This window comes from Haliaeetus albicilla, chromosome 31 (assembly GCF_947461875.1).
Source record: "Haliaeetus albicilla chromosome 31, bHalAlb1.1, whole genome shotgun sequence".
NCBI lineage: Eukaryota > Metazoa > Chordata > Aves > Accipitriformes > Accipitridae > Haliaeetus > Haliaeetus albicilla.
The window spans coordinates 346,199-362,323 of record NC_091513.1 but is presented as its reverse complement, the minus strand read 5'-3'; the positions used below and the strand labels follow the sequence as shown (position 1 = coordinate 362,323).

Sequence of the window (16,125 nt, the reverse complement as noted above, 5' to 3'; positions counted from 1 at the left end):
TTTAGGGGTCCCCAAATCTCTGCCCCTCACTTGGGGGTCCCCTTCACCCCTGATTTGGGGGGTCCCCAAAACTCTGCCCCTCATTTGGGGGTCCCCTTCACCCCTGATTTGAGGGTCCCCCAGTTCTCTGTCCATCTTGGGGGGGTCCCCAAAACTCTGCCCCTGATTTGGGGGTCCCCTTTGCCCCTGATTTAGGGGTCCCCTTAACTCTGCCCCTCATTTAGGGGTCCCCAAAACGCTGCCCCTAATTTAGGGGTCCCCTTTACCCCTGATTTGAGGGGGTCCCCAACATTCTGTCCCTGATTTGGGGGGTCCCCAAAACTCTGCCCCTCCTTTGGGGGGTCCCCCATTTGTCTGTCCTTCTTGGGGGGGGTCCCCAAAACTCTGCCCCTGATTTGGGGGGGGGGGTCCCTTTTGCCCCTGATTTGGGGGGGGTCCCTCATTTCTTTGTCCTTCTGGGGGGGATCCCCCCAAAAATTTCTCCCTGATTTGAAGGGGTTCCCCAAAAATCTGCCCCTGCTTTGGGGGGGGGGTCCCCTTAACTCTGCCCCCCCCCCCCACCCTCACCATGGGTGGCCCCCACCACCCCCCCCGCCGACCGTGGGTGGGATCCGGCCCCGCCCCGCCCTGTTATTAAGGGATTACGGGAGAGGGCGAAGGGGGAAACTGAGGCACGCTGGGGCTCGCCCGCCCTCGCCCCTCCTTTGGGGTCCGTCCCCCCCCCTTTCCCAGGCCAGGGAGTTCGTTACCTGGTGTTAATTGGGCTCCGCCCACTCCAAGAGGTGGGAGGGGCCTGGAGGAAGGGGACCTCGAGGTGTGGGGGTCAACTGGGAGGTACAGGGAAGCACTGGGAAGGACAAGAAAGGCACTGGGACATACTGGGAAAGGCACTGGGACGTACTGGGAAGGGCACTGGTTCATACTGGGAAGCACGGGAAGGCTCGGATAGGTGTGGGGGTCAACTGGGAGGTACAGGGAAGCACTGGGAAGGACAAGAAGTGCACTGGGAAGCACTGGGAAGGGCACTGGGACATACTGGGAAGGGCACTGGGACATACTGGGAAGCACGGGAAGGCTCAGATAGGTGTGAGGGTCAACTGGCAGGTACAGGGATGAACTGGGAAGGACAAGAAGGGCACTGGGACATACTGGGAAAGGCACTGGGACATACTGGGAAGGGCACTGGTTCATACTGGGAAGCACGGGAAGGCTCGGATAGGTGCATTGGTCAACTGGGAGGTACGGGGAAGCATTGGGAAGCACAAGAAGGGCACTGGGAAGCACTGGGAAGGGCACTGGGACATACTGGGAAGCATGGGAAGGCTTGGATAGGTGTGGGGGTCAACTGGGAGGTACAGGGATGAACTGGGAAGGACAAGAAGGGTACTGGGACGTACTGGGAAGGCCACTGGGACATACTGGGAAGCACGGGAAGGCTCGGATAGGTGTGAGGGTCAACTGGGAGGTACAGGGATGAACTGGGTAGCACTGGGAAAGGCACTGGGACATACTGGGAAGGGCACTGGTTCATACTGGGAAGCACGGGAAGGCTTGGATAGGTGCATGGGTCAACTGGGAGGTACGGGGAAGCACTGGGAAGGACAAGAAGGGCACTGGGACATACTGGGAAAGGCACTGGGACATACTGGGAAGCACGGGAAGGCTCGGATAGGTGTGGGGGTCAACTGGGAGGTACGGGGAAGCACTGGGAAGGACAAGAAGGGCACTGGGAAGGGCACTGGGACATACTGGGAAGCACGGGAAGGCCCTGATAGATATGGGGCATGAATTGGGAAGTATGGGGATGAACTGGGAAGGCCAGGAAGGGCACTGGGACATACTGGGAAGCATGGGAAGGCCCTGATATGTACAGGGGGTGAACTGGGAGGTATGGGGATGAACTGGGAAGGCCAGGAAGGGCACTGGGACATACTGGGAAGCATGGGAAGGCCCTGATATGTACAGGGGGTGAACTGGGAGGTATGGGGATGAACTGGGAAGGCCAGGAAGGGCACTGGGACATACTGGGAAGCATGGGAAGGCCCTGATATGTACAGGGGGTGAACTGGGAGGTATGGGGATGAACTGGGAAGGCCAGGAAGGGCACTGGGAGGCCCTAGAGGGGCTCAGGGGGTGCACTGGGATGCGCTGAGGTGTACTGGGATACACTGGGAGGGAGCAGAGCATTTCCTGAGAGAGACTGAGACACAAACTGGGAGGCACTGGGAGGTGCCCAGATGCACTGGGACACTTTGGGAGGCACTGGGGCAGAGTGGGATATACTGGGATGCTCTGGAAGGCAATGGGACATACTGGCTTGTACTGGGAGGCACTGGGACATGCTGGGAGGCACAAGGATGCAATGGGAGGCACTGGGAGATGCTGGAGGCACTGGGTGGCACTGGGAAGCCCCAGCAGGCACTGGGTTGAACTGGGAGGCACTAGGAGATACTGGGAGGTACCGGCAGGCACTGGGAGGTCCCTGGAGTTACTGGGAAGGAGTGGGAGGTACTGGGATGCCCAGAAGGCTACAGGACGCACTGGGAGTCCCCTGGAGACACTGGGAAGGCACTGGGAAGTACTGGGAGGTACTGCGAACTACTGGGAGGCACTGGGAAGCTATGGGAGGCACTGGGAGGCTGTGGAAGGCAATAGGATGCCCTGGGAGGCACTGGGAAGCACTGGGATGTCCCAGAAGGCACTGGGAAGCACTGGGACACCCCAGAAGGCACTGAGAGGTACTGGGATGCCCCAGGAGGAACTGGGAGGCACTGGGATGGCACTGGAGGCACTGGGAGCCACTGAGATGCCCCAGGAGGCAATGGGTAGGCTCTGGGAACGCACTGGGAAGAACTGGGAGGCACTGGGAGGCAGTGGGAAGCACTGGGAGGCACTGAGATGCCCTAAGAGGCACTGGGAAGCACTGGGATGCCCCAGGAGGCACTGGGATGGCACTGGAGGCACTGGGAGGCACTCGGATGCCCTGGGAGGCACTGGGAAGCCTCTGCGATTGCCCTGGGAAGAACTGGGATGGCACTGGGAGGCACTGGGAGGCCCCAGGAGGAACTGGGAGGCACTGGGGAGCACTGGGAGGCACTAGGATGCCCTGGGAAGCCTCTGTGATTGCCCTGGGAAGAACTGGGATGGCACTGGGATGGCACTGGGAGGCCCCAGGAGGAACTGGGAGGCACTGGGGAGCACTGGGAGGCACTAGGATGCCCTGGGAGGCACTGGGAAGGCTCTGCGATTGCCCTGGGAAGAACTGGGATGGCACTGGGATGGCACTGGGAGGCACTGGGAAGCACTGGGAGGAACTGGGAAGCACTGGGAGGCACTGGGAGGCACTGGGAAGCACTCGGATGCCCCGGGAGGCACTGGGAAGGCTCTGGGAATGCCCTGGGAAGAACTGGAAGGCACTGGGATGCCCAAGGTGGCACTGGGAGATACTGGGATGCCCCAGGGAACACTGGGAGGCACTGGGATGCCCCAGGAGGAACTGGGAGGCACTGGGATGCCCCAGGAGGCAATGGGTAGGCTCTGGGAATGCCCTGGGAAGAACTGGGAGGCACTGGGAGGTCCTGGGAGGCACTGGGAAGAACTGGGAGGCACTGGGAGGTACTGGGAGGCACTGGGAAGAACTGGGAAGCACTGGGAGGCAGTTGGATGCCCTAGGAGGCACTGGGATGGCACTGGAGGCACTGGGAGGCACTCGGATGCCCCGGGAGGCACTGGGAAGGCTCTGGGAATGCCCTGGGAAGAACTGGGCTGGCACTGGGCTGGCACTGGGAGGCACTGGGAGGCACTGGGAAGGCTCTGGGAATGCCCTGGGAAGAACTGGGCTGGCACTGGGCTGGCACTGGGAGGCACTGGGAGGCACTGGGAGGCCCCAGGAGGAACTGGGAGGCACTGGGGAGCACTGGGAGGCACTAGGATGCCCTGGGAGGCACTGGGAAGGCTCTGGGAATGCCCTGGGAAGAACTGGGCTGGCACTGGGCTGGCACTGGGAGGCACTGGGCTGGCACTGGGAGGCACTGGGAGGCACTGGGAGGCACTGGGAGGCCCCAGGAGGAACTGGGAGGCACTGGGGAGCACTGGGAGGCACTAGGATGCCCTGGGAGGCACTGGGAAGCCTCTGGGAATGCCCTGGGAAGAACTGGGCTGGCACTGGGCTGGCACTGGGAGGCACTGGGCTGGCACTGGGAGGCACTGGGAGGCACTGGGAGGCCCCAGGAGGAACTGGGAGGCACTGGGGAGCACTGGGAGGCACTAGGATGCCCTGGGAGGCACTGGGAAGCCTCTGGGAATGCCCTGGGAAGAACTGGGCTGGCACTGGGCTGGCACTGGGAGGCACTGGGATGGCACTGGGAGGCACTGGGAGGCACTGGGAGGCACTGGGAGGCCCCAGGAGGAACTGGGAGGCACTGGGGAGCACTGGGAGGCACTAGGATGCCCTGGGAGGCACTGGGAAGCCTCTGGGAATGCCCTGGGAAGAACTGGGCTGGCACTGGGCTGGCACTGGGCTGGCACTGGGAGGCACTGGGAGGCACTGGGAGGAACTGGGAGGCACTGGGGAGCACTGGGAGGCACTAGGATGCCCTGGGAGGCACTGGGAAGCCTCTGGGAATGCCCTGGGAAGAACTGGGCTGGCACTGGGCTGGCACTGGGATGGCACTGGGAGGCACTGGGAGGCACTGGGAGGAACTGGGAGGCACTGGGGAGCACTGGGAGGCACTAGGATGCCCTGGGAGGCACTGGGAAGCCTCTGGGAATGCCCTGGGAAGAACTGGGCTGGCACTGGGCTGGCACTGGGATGGCACTGGGAGGCACTGGGAGGCACTGGGAGGCACTGGGAGGCACTGGGAGGCACTGGGAGGCACCCTCGCCGCCCCGGGGCCGAGGTGTGGCGGGAGGGTGAGACCGCCCCGACCGGCCTCGCTCCCTCCCGGGGTGGCCCCAGCCCAGGCGGGGCCCAAACTGGGATTTAAGGGGCTGGGTCCGGCACCCCGCCAGCCTCCTCTTCCTCCTCTTCCTCCCGCCGGACGCCCGCCGCCATGGAGCGCCTCCTGCCGCTGCTACTCCTCGCCACCGGTGAGGGCACTGGGGGGCACTGGGAGGCACTGGGAGGGCGCTGGGGGGCACTGGGAGGGCGCTGGGGGGCACTGGGAGGCACTGGGAGGGCGCTGGGGGGCACTGGGAGGGTGATGGGGGGCACTGGGAGGGCGCTGGGGGGCACTGGGAGGGCGCTGCAGGGCACTGGGAGAGTGTTGAGGGGCACTAGGAGGGCACTGGGGGGCACTGGGAGGGCGCTGGGGGCACTGGAAGGGCAATGGGGGGCACTGGGAGGGCGCTGGAGGGCACTGGGAGAGTGTTGAGGGGCACTAGGAGGGCACTGGGGGGGCACTGGGAGGCACTGGGAGGGCGCTGGGGGGCACTGGGAGGGCGATGGGGGGTGCTGGGAGGGCGATGGGGGGCACTGGGAGACTGTTAGGGGGCACTAGGAGGGCACTGGGGGGCACTGGGAGGCACTGGGAGGGCGCTGGGGGGCGCTGGGAGGGCGCTGGGGGGCACTGGGAGGGCGCTGGGGGGTGCTGGGAGGGCGCTAGGGGGTACTGGGGTCACTGGGAGGGTGCTGGGGGGCACTGGAGAGCACTGGGAGAGCGTTGGGAGGGCACTGGAGGGTGCTGGAGGGCACTGGGGGGTGCTGGGGGGCACTGGGGGGTGCTGGGAGAGCCCTAGGGGGTGCTGGGGGGTGCTGGGTGGTGCTGGAAGGGTGCTGGGGAGCACTGGGAGAGCACTGGGGGGTGCTGGGAGGGTGCTGGGGAGCACTGGGAGAGCGCTGGGGGGTGCTGGGAAGCACTGGGAGGGCACTGGGGGGTGCTGGGAGAGCGCTAGGGGGTGCTGGGGGGCACTGGGGAGCGCTGGGAGAGCGCTGGGGGGCACTGGGAGGGTGCTGGAGGGCACTGGTGGAGTTGGGAGAGAGAGTGGAAGGTACTGGGAGGACACTGGGAGGCCCCAAGAGAGCACTGGGGAGTACCGGAGGTGAACTGGGGACACTGGGAGGCAGTGGGAGCATACTGGTGTGAGCGGGAAGGAGAAAGAGGAAGCACTGGGAGGCAATGGGTAGCATGGAACTGGTACTGGGCAGGAGCTGTGGGTGAACTGGGGGCAGTGGGAGCGTACTGGTGCAGGGAGGAGGGAAAGAGAAGGTACTGGGAGGCACTGGGAGCACTGGTGGGGGTGTAGAAGGGAATGAGGAGGTTGCAGGATGGTAAATGGAGGGTACTGGGGGCATACTGGGAAGGAGCTGGAGGTGAACTGGGTGCACACTGGTGGCACGTGGAAAGGAATGGGGAAGCACTGGGGAGATACTGAGTGTTACTGGGAGGGAACTGGAAGGTGCTGAGGGTGTACTGGGAGGGCGCTGAGGGTGTACTGGGAGGGCTCTGAGAGCGTACTGGGAGGGCGCTGAGAGCAACTGGGGGCGCTGGGCGGGAACCGGAGGCTACTGGGAAGACTGGGCAGGCAGTGGGAGGAAATGGTGTGACGCAGGGAGGCACTGGGGGCCACGGTGGGGGGAAGTTGGGAAAGAACTGGGAGGGCACTGGGAGGCAGTGGGTGGGCACTGGGAGCCAGTGGGTGGGAAGCGGTGGGGCACTGGGAGGGAGAGGAAGAACTGGGAGGCCACGGAAAGGGGGGGAGAAGGTGCTGGGTGACCCACCGGAATCCTTAAGGAGGCAACTGGGTGGAACTGGGAGGCAACTGGGAGGCAACTGGGAGGCAACTGGGAGGTGTGGAATCCCGCAGCTGCCGTGGGGGAAGAGAACCGGATCGTGGGAGGTCGGAGCTGCCAGAAGAACCGTCACCCCTACCAGGTGGTCCTCCTCGGGCCACGGAAGAACATCCACTGCGGCGGGGTCCTCATCGGCAAGTCGTGGGTGCTGACCGCCGCCCACTGCGACACCAAGAGGTGGGGCCGCCCCGCCCCGCCCCACCCGACCAGTAAAAAAAAAAAACAAAAACGTGGGGCGGGTTACTGGGAGAAACGGTGGAGGTGGTCAGCAGGAGGTGGAGAACCTCAAGGGGGTGGAGAACCTCAAGGGGGTGGAGAACCTCAAAGGTGTGGAGAACCTCCAAGGGTCGTTTTGGGGGGCGGAGTCTTTAGGGCGGGTCTGACCCCACCCCCCGACCCCACCCCACAGTCTTCTGGGACCCCTTTCTTCCCATCAACCAGTTGGGACTGGGTGGGTAACGGCTGGGAGGCCAACTCTACCGTCCAGTTGGTTTGCCCGGCGCTACCACGCCGTTGGCTTCCCAGTATGACCATCCCGTTGGTCTGGTCACCACAGCCACCGAGTCTGGCTCCCAGAATGACCAGCTAACTGGGATGGTGACCTCACCCAACCAGTTGGGCTCCCAGAAGGACCAGCTAAATGGGTTGGTGACCACCTAACTGGGTTGACCACCCAACTGGGTTGACCACCCAGAATGACCATCTAACTGGGATGGTGGTCTCACCCAACCAGTTGGGCTCCCAGAATGACCACCTAACTGGGTTGGCCACCCAGAATGACCATCTAACTGGGTTGGTGACCACCTAACTGGGTTGGTGACCACCTAACTGGGTTGGTGACCTCACCCATCCAGTTGGGCTCCCAGCATGACCAGCTAACTGGGTTGACCACCTAACTGGGTTGACCACCCAGAATGACCATCTAACTGGGATGATGACCTCACCCAACCAGTTGGGCTCCCAGAAGGACCAGCTAACTGGGTTGGTGACCACCTAACTGGGTTGACCACCCAACTAGGTTGACCACCCAGAATGACCATCTAACTGGGATGATGACCTCACCCAACCAGTTGGGCTCCCAGAATGACCAGCTAACTGGGTTGACCACCTAACTGGGTTGACCACCCAACTGGGTTGACCACCCAGAATAACCATCTAACTGGGTTGGTGACCACCTAACTGGGTTGCTGACTTCACCCATCCAGTTGGGCTCCCAGCATGACCAGGTAACTGGGTTGACCACCCAGAATGACCAGCTAACTGGGATGATGACCTCACCCAACCAGCTGGGCTCCCAGAATGACCACCTAACTGGGTTGACCACCCAGAATGACCATCTAACTGGGTTGGTGACCACCTAACTGGGTTGGTGACCTCACCCATCCAGTTGGGCTCCCAGCATGACCAGCTAACTGGGTTGACCACCTAACTGGGTTGACCACCCAGAATGACCATCTAACTGGGATGGCCACCCAGGACCATCTAACTGGGTTGGTGACCACCTGACTGGGTTGGTGACTTCACCCAACCAGTTGGGCTCCCAGAATGACCAGCTAACTGGGTTGACCACCCAACTGGGTTGACCACCCAGAATAACCATCTAACTGGGTTGGTGACCACCTAACTGGGTTGCTGACTTCACCCATCCAGTTGGGCTCCCAGCATGACCAGGTAACTGGGTTGACCACCCAGAATGACCAGCTAACTGGGATGATGACCTCACCCAACCAGTTGGGCTCCCAGAATGACCACCTAACTGGGTTGACCACCCAGAATGACCATCTAACTGGGTTGGTGACCACCTAACTGGGTTGGTGACCTCACCCATCCAGTTGGGCTCCCAGCATGACCAGCTAACTGGGTTGACCACCTAACTGGGTTGACCACCCAGAATGACCATCTAACTGGGATGGCCACCCAGGACCATCTAACTGGGTTGGTGACCACCTAACTGGGTTGGTGACCACCTAACTGGGTTGCTGACTTCACCCATCCAGTTGGGCTCCCAGAATGACCAGCTAACTGGGTTGACCACCTAACTGGGTTGACCACCCAGAATGACCAGCTAACTGGGATGATGACCTCACCCAACCAGTTGGGCTCCCAGAATGACCAGCTAACTGGGTTGGCCACCCAGAATGACCATCTAACTGGGTTGGTGACCACCTAACTGGGTTGGTGACCTCACCCATCCAGTTGGGCTCCCAGAATGACTGGGTCTGAAGAGAGGTCTTCTCCTCTCCCCGTTCCCACCAGCTCTGTGGACTGGGACCCGGCTTGGACCAGAACGGGTCGGGTGGAGGGAGCAAACCAGTTTGAGGAGCACTGGTGTGACTGGTGTGGGCAGGGGGTACCCCCGTGCTGAGCCCACGGGAGGACCACGGCGGCCACCGTCCCCCGGCTCAAACCATCTCCTCGAGGTAGAAGCGTGGACGTTCCTCCATTTTTCGGTGGTCCGAGCTTCTCCCGGCCGAGTCCTGACGGACGGGGAGGAGTGGCTGGAAAAATGGGGAAGAAAAAGCCAAATTGGAGGGTTTAGTCGGGCGCGGCGGGGACCTGGAGAGCTGCCACGCCTTCTGGGTCCTCAAGTTGGAGCCGGTTCTTCTTCAACTTGGGTTGGCCTCCCTTCGGCTTGGCCGACTCTCCAGCCCACCTGCTGGGTGACGTTGGGCTCCGAGCCTCAGTTTCCCCATCTGGTTCAAGATATGAATGCTAGGAAGGGGAAGCCTTTTTCGCCCAATTTCCCAGGAGCTCCTCCCGACCTCCACCACGTGGACCTTCCCTGCCATGTGCCACGGCCACCAGGGAACCTCACCGTGGTCCTTTCTCCCGTTGCGCAGCTCCATCCCCATCCGCATGGGCGACCACAGCTTGAAGACCAAGGAGGGGACGGAGCAGTGCGTCAACTCGGCCAAGGCCTTCATCCACCCCAACTACAACCCCACCAGCCACGACAGTGACATCATGCTGCTGAAGCTCCAGAAACCCGTCCGTTTCACCGACCGCATCCAACCGGTGGCCCTCCCCAAGCGTTGTCCTCCAGCCAACACCGAGTGCGTCGTGTCGGGCTGGGGCAGCACCAGCAGCCCCGAAGGTAGGCGGAAACGTGGCGTCGCGTCACGTGGCGGGGTCTTCGAGGGGTCTGAGGACATCTTGGGGACATCTCAGCGTCTTGGGGATATCTCAGCGTCTTGGGGACATCTTAGAATCTTGGGGACATCTTAGAATCTTGGGGACATCTTAGTGTCTTGGGGACATCTCAGCATCTTGGGGACATCTTAGCGTCTTCAGGACATTTTAGTATCTTGCAGATATCTCAGCATCTTGGGGACATCTTAGAGTCTTGGGGACATTTTAGCATCTTTGGGATATCTTAACAACTTTGGGACATCTCAGCATCTTGGGGACATCTCAGCGTCTTGCAGATATCGGCATCTTGGGGACATCTCAGCATCTTGGGGACATCTCAGCGTCTTGCAGATATCGGCATCTTGGGGACATCTTAGCATCTTGGGGACGTCTCAGCATCTTGGGGACATCTTAGAGTCTTGGGGACATCTCAGAGTCTTGGGGACATCTTCGTGTCTTGCAGATATCTCAGCATCTTGGGGACATCTTAGAGTCTTGGGGACATTTCAGCATCTTTGGGATATCTTAACAACTTTGGGACATCTCAGCATCTTGGGGACATCTCAGCGTCTTGCAGATATCGGCATCTTGGGGACATCTTAGCATCTTGGGGACGTCTCAGCATCTTGGGGACATCTTAGAGTCTTGGGGACATCTCATCATCTTGGGGACATCTTCGTATCTTGCAGATATCTCAGTATCTTGGGGACATCTTAGAGTCGTGGGGACATCTTAGGGATATCTCAGTGTCTTGGGGACATCTCAGCATCTTGGGGACATCTTAGAGTCTTGGGGACATCTTAGCATCTTGGGGACATCTTAGGGATATCTCAGCATCTTGGGGACATCTTAGCATCTTGGGGACATCTCAGTGTCTTGTGGACATCTTAGCCTCTTTGGGACATCTTAGCACCTTGGTGACATTTTAGTGTCTTTGGGATATCTTAGCATCTTGGGGACATCTCAGCATCTTGCAGATATCGGCATCTTGGGGACATCTTAGAGTCTTGGGAACATCTCAGCATCTTGCAGATATCAGTATCTTGGGGACATCTTAGCCTCTTCAGGACATCTCAGCATCTTGGGGATGTCTCAGTGTCTTGGGGACATCTTAGAGTCTTGGGGACATCTCATCATCTTGGGGACATCTTCGTATCTTGCAGATATCTCAGCATCTTGGGGACATCTTAGAGTCTTGGGGACATCTTAGAATCTTTGGGACATCTTAGGGATATCTCAGTGTCTTGGGGACATCTCAGCATCTTCAGGACATCTTAGCATCTTGGGGACGTCTCAGCATCTTGGGGACATCTCAGCGTCTTGGGGACATCTTAGCCTCTTTGGGACATCTCAGCACCTTGGTGACATTTTAGTGTCTTTGGGATATCTTAGCATCTTGGGGACATCTCAGCATCTTGCAGATATCGGCATCTTGGGGACATCTTAGTGTCTTGGGGACATCTTAGTGTCTTGGGGACATCTCAGCATCTTGGGGACATCTTAGCGTCTTCAGGACATCTTAGTATCTTGCAGATATCTCAGAATCTTGGGGACATCTTAGCCTCTTGGGGACATTTTAGCATCTTTGGGATATCTTGGTGTCTTGGGGACATCTTAGAGTCTTGGGGACATCTCAGCATCTTTGGGAAATCTTAACAACTTTGGGACATCTCAGCATCTTGGGGACATCTCAGCATCTTGCAGATATCAGCATCTTGGGGACATCTTAGCATCTTGGGGACGTCTCAGCATCTTGGGGACATCTTAGAGTCTTGGGGACATCTCAGAGTCTTGGGGACATCTTCGTGTCTTGCAGATATCTCAGCATCTTGGGGACATCTTAGAGTCTTGGGGACATCTTAGGGATATCTCAGTGTCTTGGGGACATCTCAGCATCTTGGGGACATCTTAGAGTCTTGGGGACATCTCAGCATCTTGGGGACATCTCAGCATCTTGGGGACATCTCAGCGTCTTGGGGACATCTTAGCCTCTTTGGGACATCTCAGCACCTTGGTGACATTTTAGTGTCTTTGGGATATCTTAGCATCTTGGGGACATCTCAGCATCTTGCAGATATCGGCATCTTGGGGACATCTTAGTGTCTTGGGGACATCTCAGCATCTTGGGGACATCTTAGCGTCTTGGGGACATCTCAGTGTCTTGGGGACATCTTAGTGTCTTGGGGACATCTCAGCGCCTTTGGGATACCTTATTGTCTTGTAGACATCTTAGTATCTTGCAGATATCTCAGCATCTTGGGGACATCTTAGAGTCTTGGGGACATCTCAGCATCTCTGGGATATCTTAGCATCTTGGGGACATCTTAGAGTCTTGGGGACATCTTAGCATCTTGGGAATATCATCATCTTGGGGACATCTTAGTGTCTTTGGGATATCTCAGCGTCTTGGGGACATCTTAGAGTCTTGGGGACATTTTAGCATCTTTGGGATATCTTAGTGTCTTGGGGACATCAGAGTTTTGGGGACATCTTAGGGTCTTGGGGACATCTTAGAGTCTTGGGAGTATAAGCATCTTAGAGACACCAGCATCTTGGGGACATCTTAGCATCTTGGGGATATCTCAGCATCTTGGGGACATCTTAGAGTCTTGGGGACATCTTAGAGTCTTGGGGACATCTCAGCATCTTGGGGACAACTTAGCATCTTCGGGTCATCTTAGCGTCTTGGGGATATCTCAGCATCTTGGGGACATCTTGGTGTCTTCGGGACATCTCAGCCTCTTGGGGACATCTCAGCATCTTGGGGACAACTCCCCTGCGGGGCGGCCTGTGTCCATCGGCACTCCGTGGGGGTGGCTTTGGAGGTCTCCATTCCCCACCAGTTCCACGCCACGACCACAGGAGACTCCAAATCACCTCCACGGTGACGAGTCATCCCTCACCTTGAGGGCACCTTCCACGGCGGGCTGTCACGGCCGACGTCACCCTAGAAGAAAGACGGTCCCACCCTTTCCGTCCTCCCCTGGGACCCTACTCCCGGGCCGAGGGGCGTGTCGGGCCCCCCTGACCGTGTCCCACTGTCCCCAGGGTACTTCCCCGACATTCTCCAGTGCGGCGTGGTCTACACCATACCCAACGAAGAGTGCGGCAAACTCTACCCCAAAGGCATCACCAAGAACATGCTCTGCGCCGGCGTCAGCTCGGGGGGCACCGACTCTTGCCAGGTAGGTGCTGGGCGGGGTTGGCTCCACCCACCCTATCCCTGAGGAGAGACCCCAATGGAGAAGAAATTTGGGGCGGGGCTTGGCGTTGAGGACCAGTAGAGGAACCCAGCGCCACGGTGGTTGAGCCTTGGGGACACGATGTGCTGTAGGGATCCCTCCAAGCACCGCGGGGACCCCCCCAGGGTGCTATAGGGACCACCTGGGTTCCATAGGTGCTACGGGGACCAGCACCCACCTCTGGGGTACTAGAGGACCCTCAAGGTGTTAGAGGAAAGTCTGGGTGCTATAGGGACCCCCCCAAGAACTCTACAGCCCCACTGGGTGCTACGGGGACCCCATGGCACTATAGGAACCTCCCCAGTGCTATAGGGACCTCCTGGGCCTCAGCTCCAGCACCATATAGGGCGTGGTGGTCTCAATCCCTTGACCCCATAGGGTGTGGTGGTCTCCATGTCTTGGCCCTGTAGGGTGTGGCGATCTCCATCCCTTGACCTCATAAGGCATGGCAGTCTCCATCCCTTGACCCCATAGGGCGTGGTGGTCTCCATCCCTTGACCCCGTGGGGCGTGGTGGTCTCCATCCCTTGACCCTGTGGGGCGTGGTGGTCTCCATCCCTTGACCCCGTGGGGCGTGGTGGTCTCCATCCCTTGACCCCATGGGGCGTGGCAGTGCCCAATGGAGAACCACGGGGCCCGAAGGATCTGGGCGGGATTTGACGAGACCCAACCACGGTCCTATCACCTCATTGGTCGCTTCTCTCCCCCAGGGTGACTCGGGGGGTCCGCTGGTGTGCGGGGACGAGCTGCAGGGCATCGTGTCGTGGGGCATGCAGGTGTGCGGGCAGGAGGGCAAGCCGGGCGTCTACACCCGTGTCTGCGAGTTCACCGCTTGGATCCACGACACCATGAGGAGGAACAGCCATCTCTGAAGCCACGCCCCCCCGAAGGAAGACTCCTCCCCTCTCCCCGCCCCCTTAAAATACCAGGGGTCTTCTTTCCCTCATCCCGCGCCGCCTTCCTTGCGCAACTGGGAAGATCTCCTGGAATAAAGTCCCGTGAAACGTGGTCACCTTCCACCGTCCCGTGGCAACGGCATGGCCACCATGGCTGTGGGGCTGGGGAGAGGAGTGGGGGGATCATGGCCGCCATGGGCGTGGTGAGGAAGTTGCCCAAGTTCTGAGGGTCGGGGTTGGTGGCCACAGTGGGTAATTCATGGCCACGTATGTTGGGTGCTGGTGGGCAACTCATGGCTGTGGGTGTCTGGTGCTGGTGGCCATGGTGGCAACTCATGGCCATGGGTGTCTGGTGCTGGTGGCCATGGTGGCAACTCATGGTCTTGGGTGTCTGGTGCTGGTGACCATGGTGGCAACCTCCAACCCCGTGTCTGGTGCAGGTGGGCAACCCACGGCCTTGGGTGTCTGGTGCTGGTGGTCGTGGTGGCAACTCGTGGCCATGGGTGTTTGGTGCTGGTGGCCATGGTGGGCAACTCGTGGCCATGGGTGCCTGGTGCTGGTGGACATGATAGCAACTCATGGCCTTGGGTGTCTGGTGCTGGTGGCCATGGGTGTCTGGTGCTGGTGGCCATGATGGCAACTCATGGCCTTGGGTGTCTGGTGCTGGTGGCCAACTCGTGGCCATGGGTGTCTGGTGCTGGTGGCCATGATGGCAACCTCCAACCCCGTGTCTGGTGCTGGTGGCCATGGTGGGCAACTCGTGGCCATGGGTGTCTGGTGCTGGTGGCCATGATGGCAACCTCCAACCCCGTGTCTGGTGCAGGTGGCCATGGTGGGCAACCCATGGTCATGGGTGTCTGGTGCTGGTGGTCATGAGTGTCTGGTGCTGGTGGCCATGGTGGCAACCTGCAACCACGTCTGGTGCTGGTGGCCATGTGTATCTGGTGCTGGTGGCCATGGTGGCAACCTGCAACCCCGTGTCTGGTGCTAACAGGCAACCGGTGTCCAGCTGTGGAAGACATAGTTTGAGGTCTGGAGGACACGCGTGTCCAGATGTCGAGGCTACATGTCCACGTTGTAGAACGACTGTCCATCTCTATAGGACACGTCTGGAGTGCACATGTATCCAGGGCTGTAGAACATGTGTCCAGGTCTGGAGGACATGTGTGTCCACATCTGGAGAACATGTGTGTCCAGGTCTGGAGAACACAGCTGGCAATCCATGGCCACACGTGTCCACGTCTGGAGAACACAGCTGGCAATCCATGGCCACACATGTCCACGTCTGGAGGACACGTATGTCCAGGTCTGGAGAACACAGCTGGCAATCCATGGCCACATGTGTCCAGGTCTGGAGGACACATATGTCCAGGTCTGGAGAACACGTATGTCCAGGTCTGGAGAACACAGCTGGCAATCCATGGCCACACGTGTCCAGGTCTGGAGAACACATATCTGGGTCTAGATGCCACGTACGTCCGCAGCAAGAGGACACACATGTCCAAGCCTGGACGACACGTGCGTGCAGCTCGGGAAGTCACGGATGGTGACCCACCACCCCGTATGTCCAGCTTGGTGGCCGCAGCTGTCACGTCACCACCACACGTGTCCATCTCTGGAGGTCACGGCCGGCTCCCCATGGTCCCACGTGTGTCCCCCCCACATCTCCCCCCCCAACCACGGGGGTTACCACGGGCTGTGTAAACCAGGAGTAAAGCAAGGAGCTGGCTCCTCCTGGGAGCGCGTGGGCGCCCTAATTAGAGCCAATTAAGAGTTCGCTAATGAGGCAGCCGCTAACGAGGCCCCCCCTCACCGAGAGAACCAGTTGGGCTCCGCCTGAGAAGCCGCACCAGCTTGTTTACACCACTTACACCCAGCGGGACCGCTTGAGATTTACATGGGAGGGGTGAGGGGGGGCAAGCCCCACCCTTCCCACCTCCTGGCCACGCCCCCCAGCCAGAAGCCCCGCCCTCATGAGCGTGCAAGCGGCACAAGGTGACAGCACCCTCTAGTGCGAGTGTGCACCCGCGGGTGTGCGCAGGGGCTGGTGTGGGTGTGTGGACGCGTGT

The 16,125-nt window shown here is 59.8% G+C and overlaps 2 protein-coding genes across 2 annotated transcripts in view; one reads left to right on the top strand and one right to left on the bottom strand.

Moving 5' to 3' along the window:
- Positions 1 to 530: 530 nt before the first annotated feature.
- LOC138683166 (synaptophysin-like protein 1) overlaps positions 531 to 16,125 on the bottom strand; it is a 65,270-nt gene continuing 49,675 nt past the window's right edge. The window contains exon 6 of the transcript XR_011322854.1: positions 531 to 544. The gene's annotated coding sequence lies outside the window, so the exon portion shown is untranslated. The remainder of the gene's footprint in view (positions 545 to 16,125) is intronic.
- LOC104324037 (trypsin-like) lies at positions 4,813 to 14,196 on the top strand. Its single transcript, XM_069774692.1, has 5 exons — positions 4,813 to 5,088; positions 6,805 to 6,967; positions 9,631 to 9,884; positions 12,968 to 13,104; positions 13,871 to 14,196. The coding sequence occupies exons 1-5, from the start codon at positions 5,052 to 5,054 to the stop codon at positions 14,030 to 14,032; spliced, it is 753 nt and encodes a 250-aa protein (XP_069630793.1). The 5' UTR covers positions 4,813 to 5,051; the 3' UTR covers positions 14,033 to 14,196.

Bases quoted from the DNA above. Each gene is read 5' to 3' on its own strand.
- LOC104324037 (XM_069774692.1), top strand. From the start codon at position 5,052: ATGGAGCGCCTCCTGCCGCTGCTACTCCTCGCCACCG. The intron at 9,885-12,967 runs GTAGGCGGAAAC...CACTGTCCCCAG, and splicing joins CAGCACCAGCAGCCCCGAAG to GGTACTTCCCCGACATTCTC. The intron at 13,105-13,870 runs GTAGGTGCTGGG...TCTCTCCCCCAG, and splicing joins GGGGCACCGACTCTTGCCAG to GGTGACTCGGGGGGTCCGCT.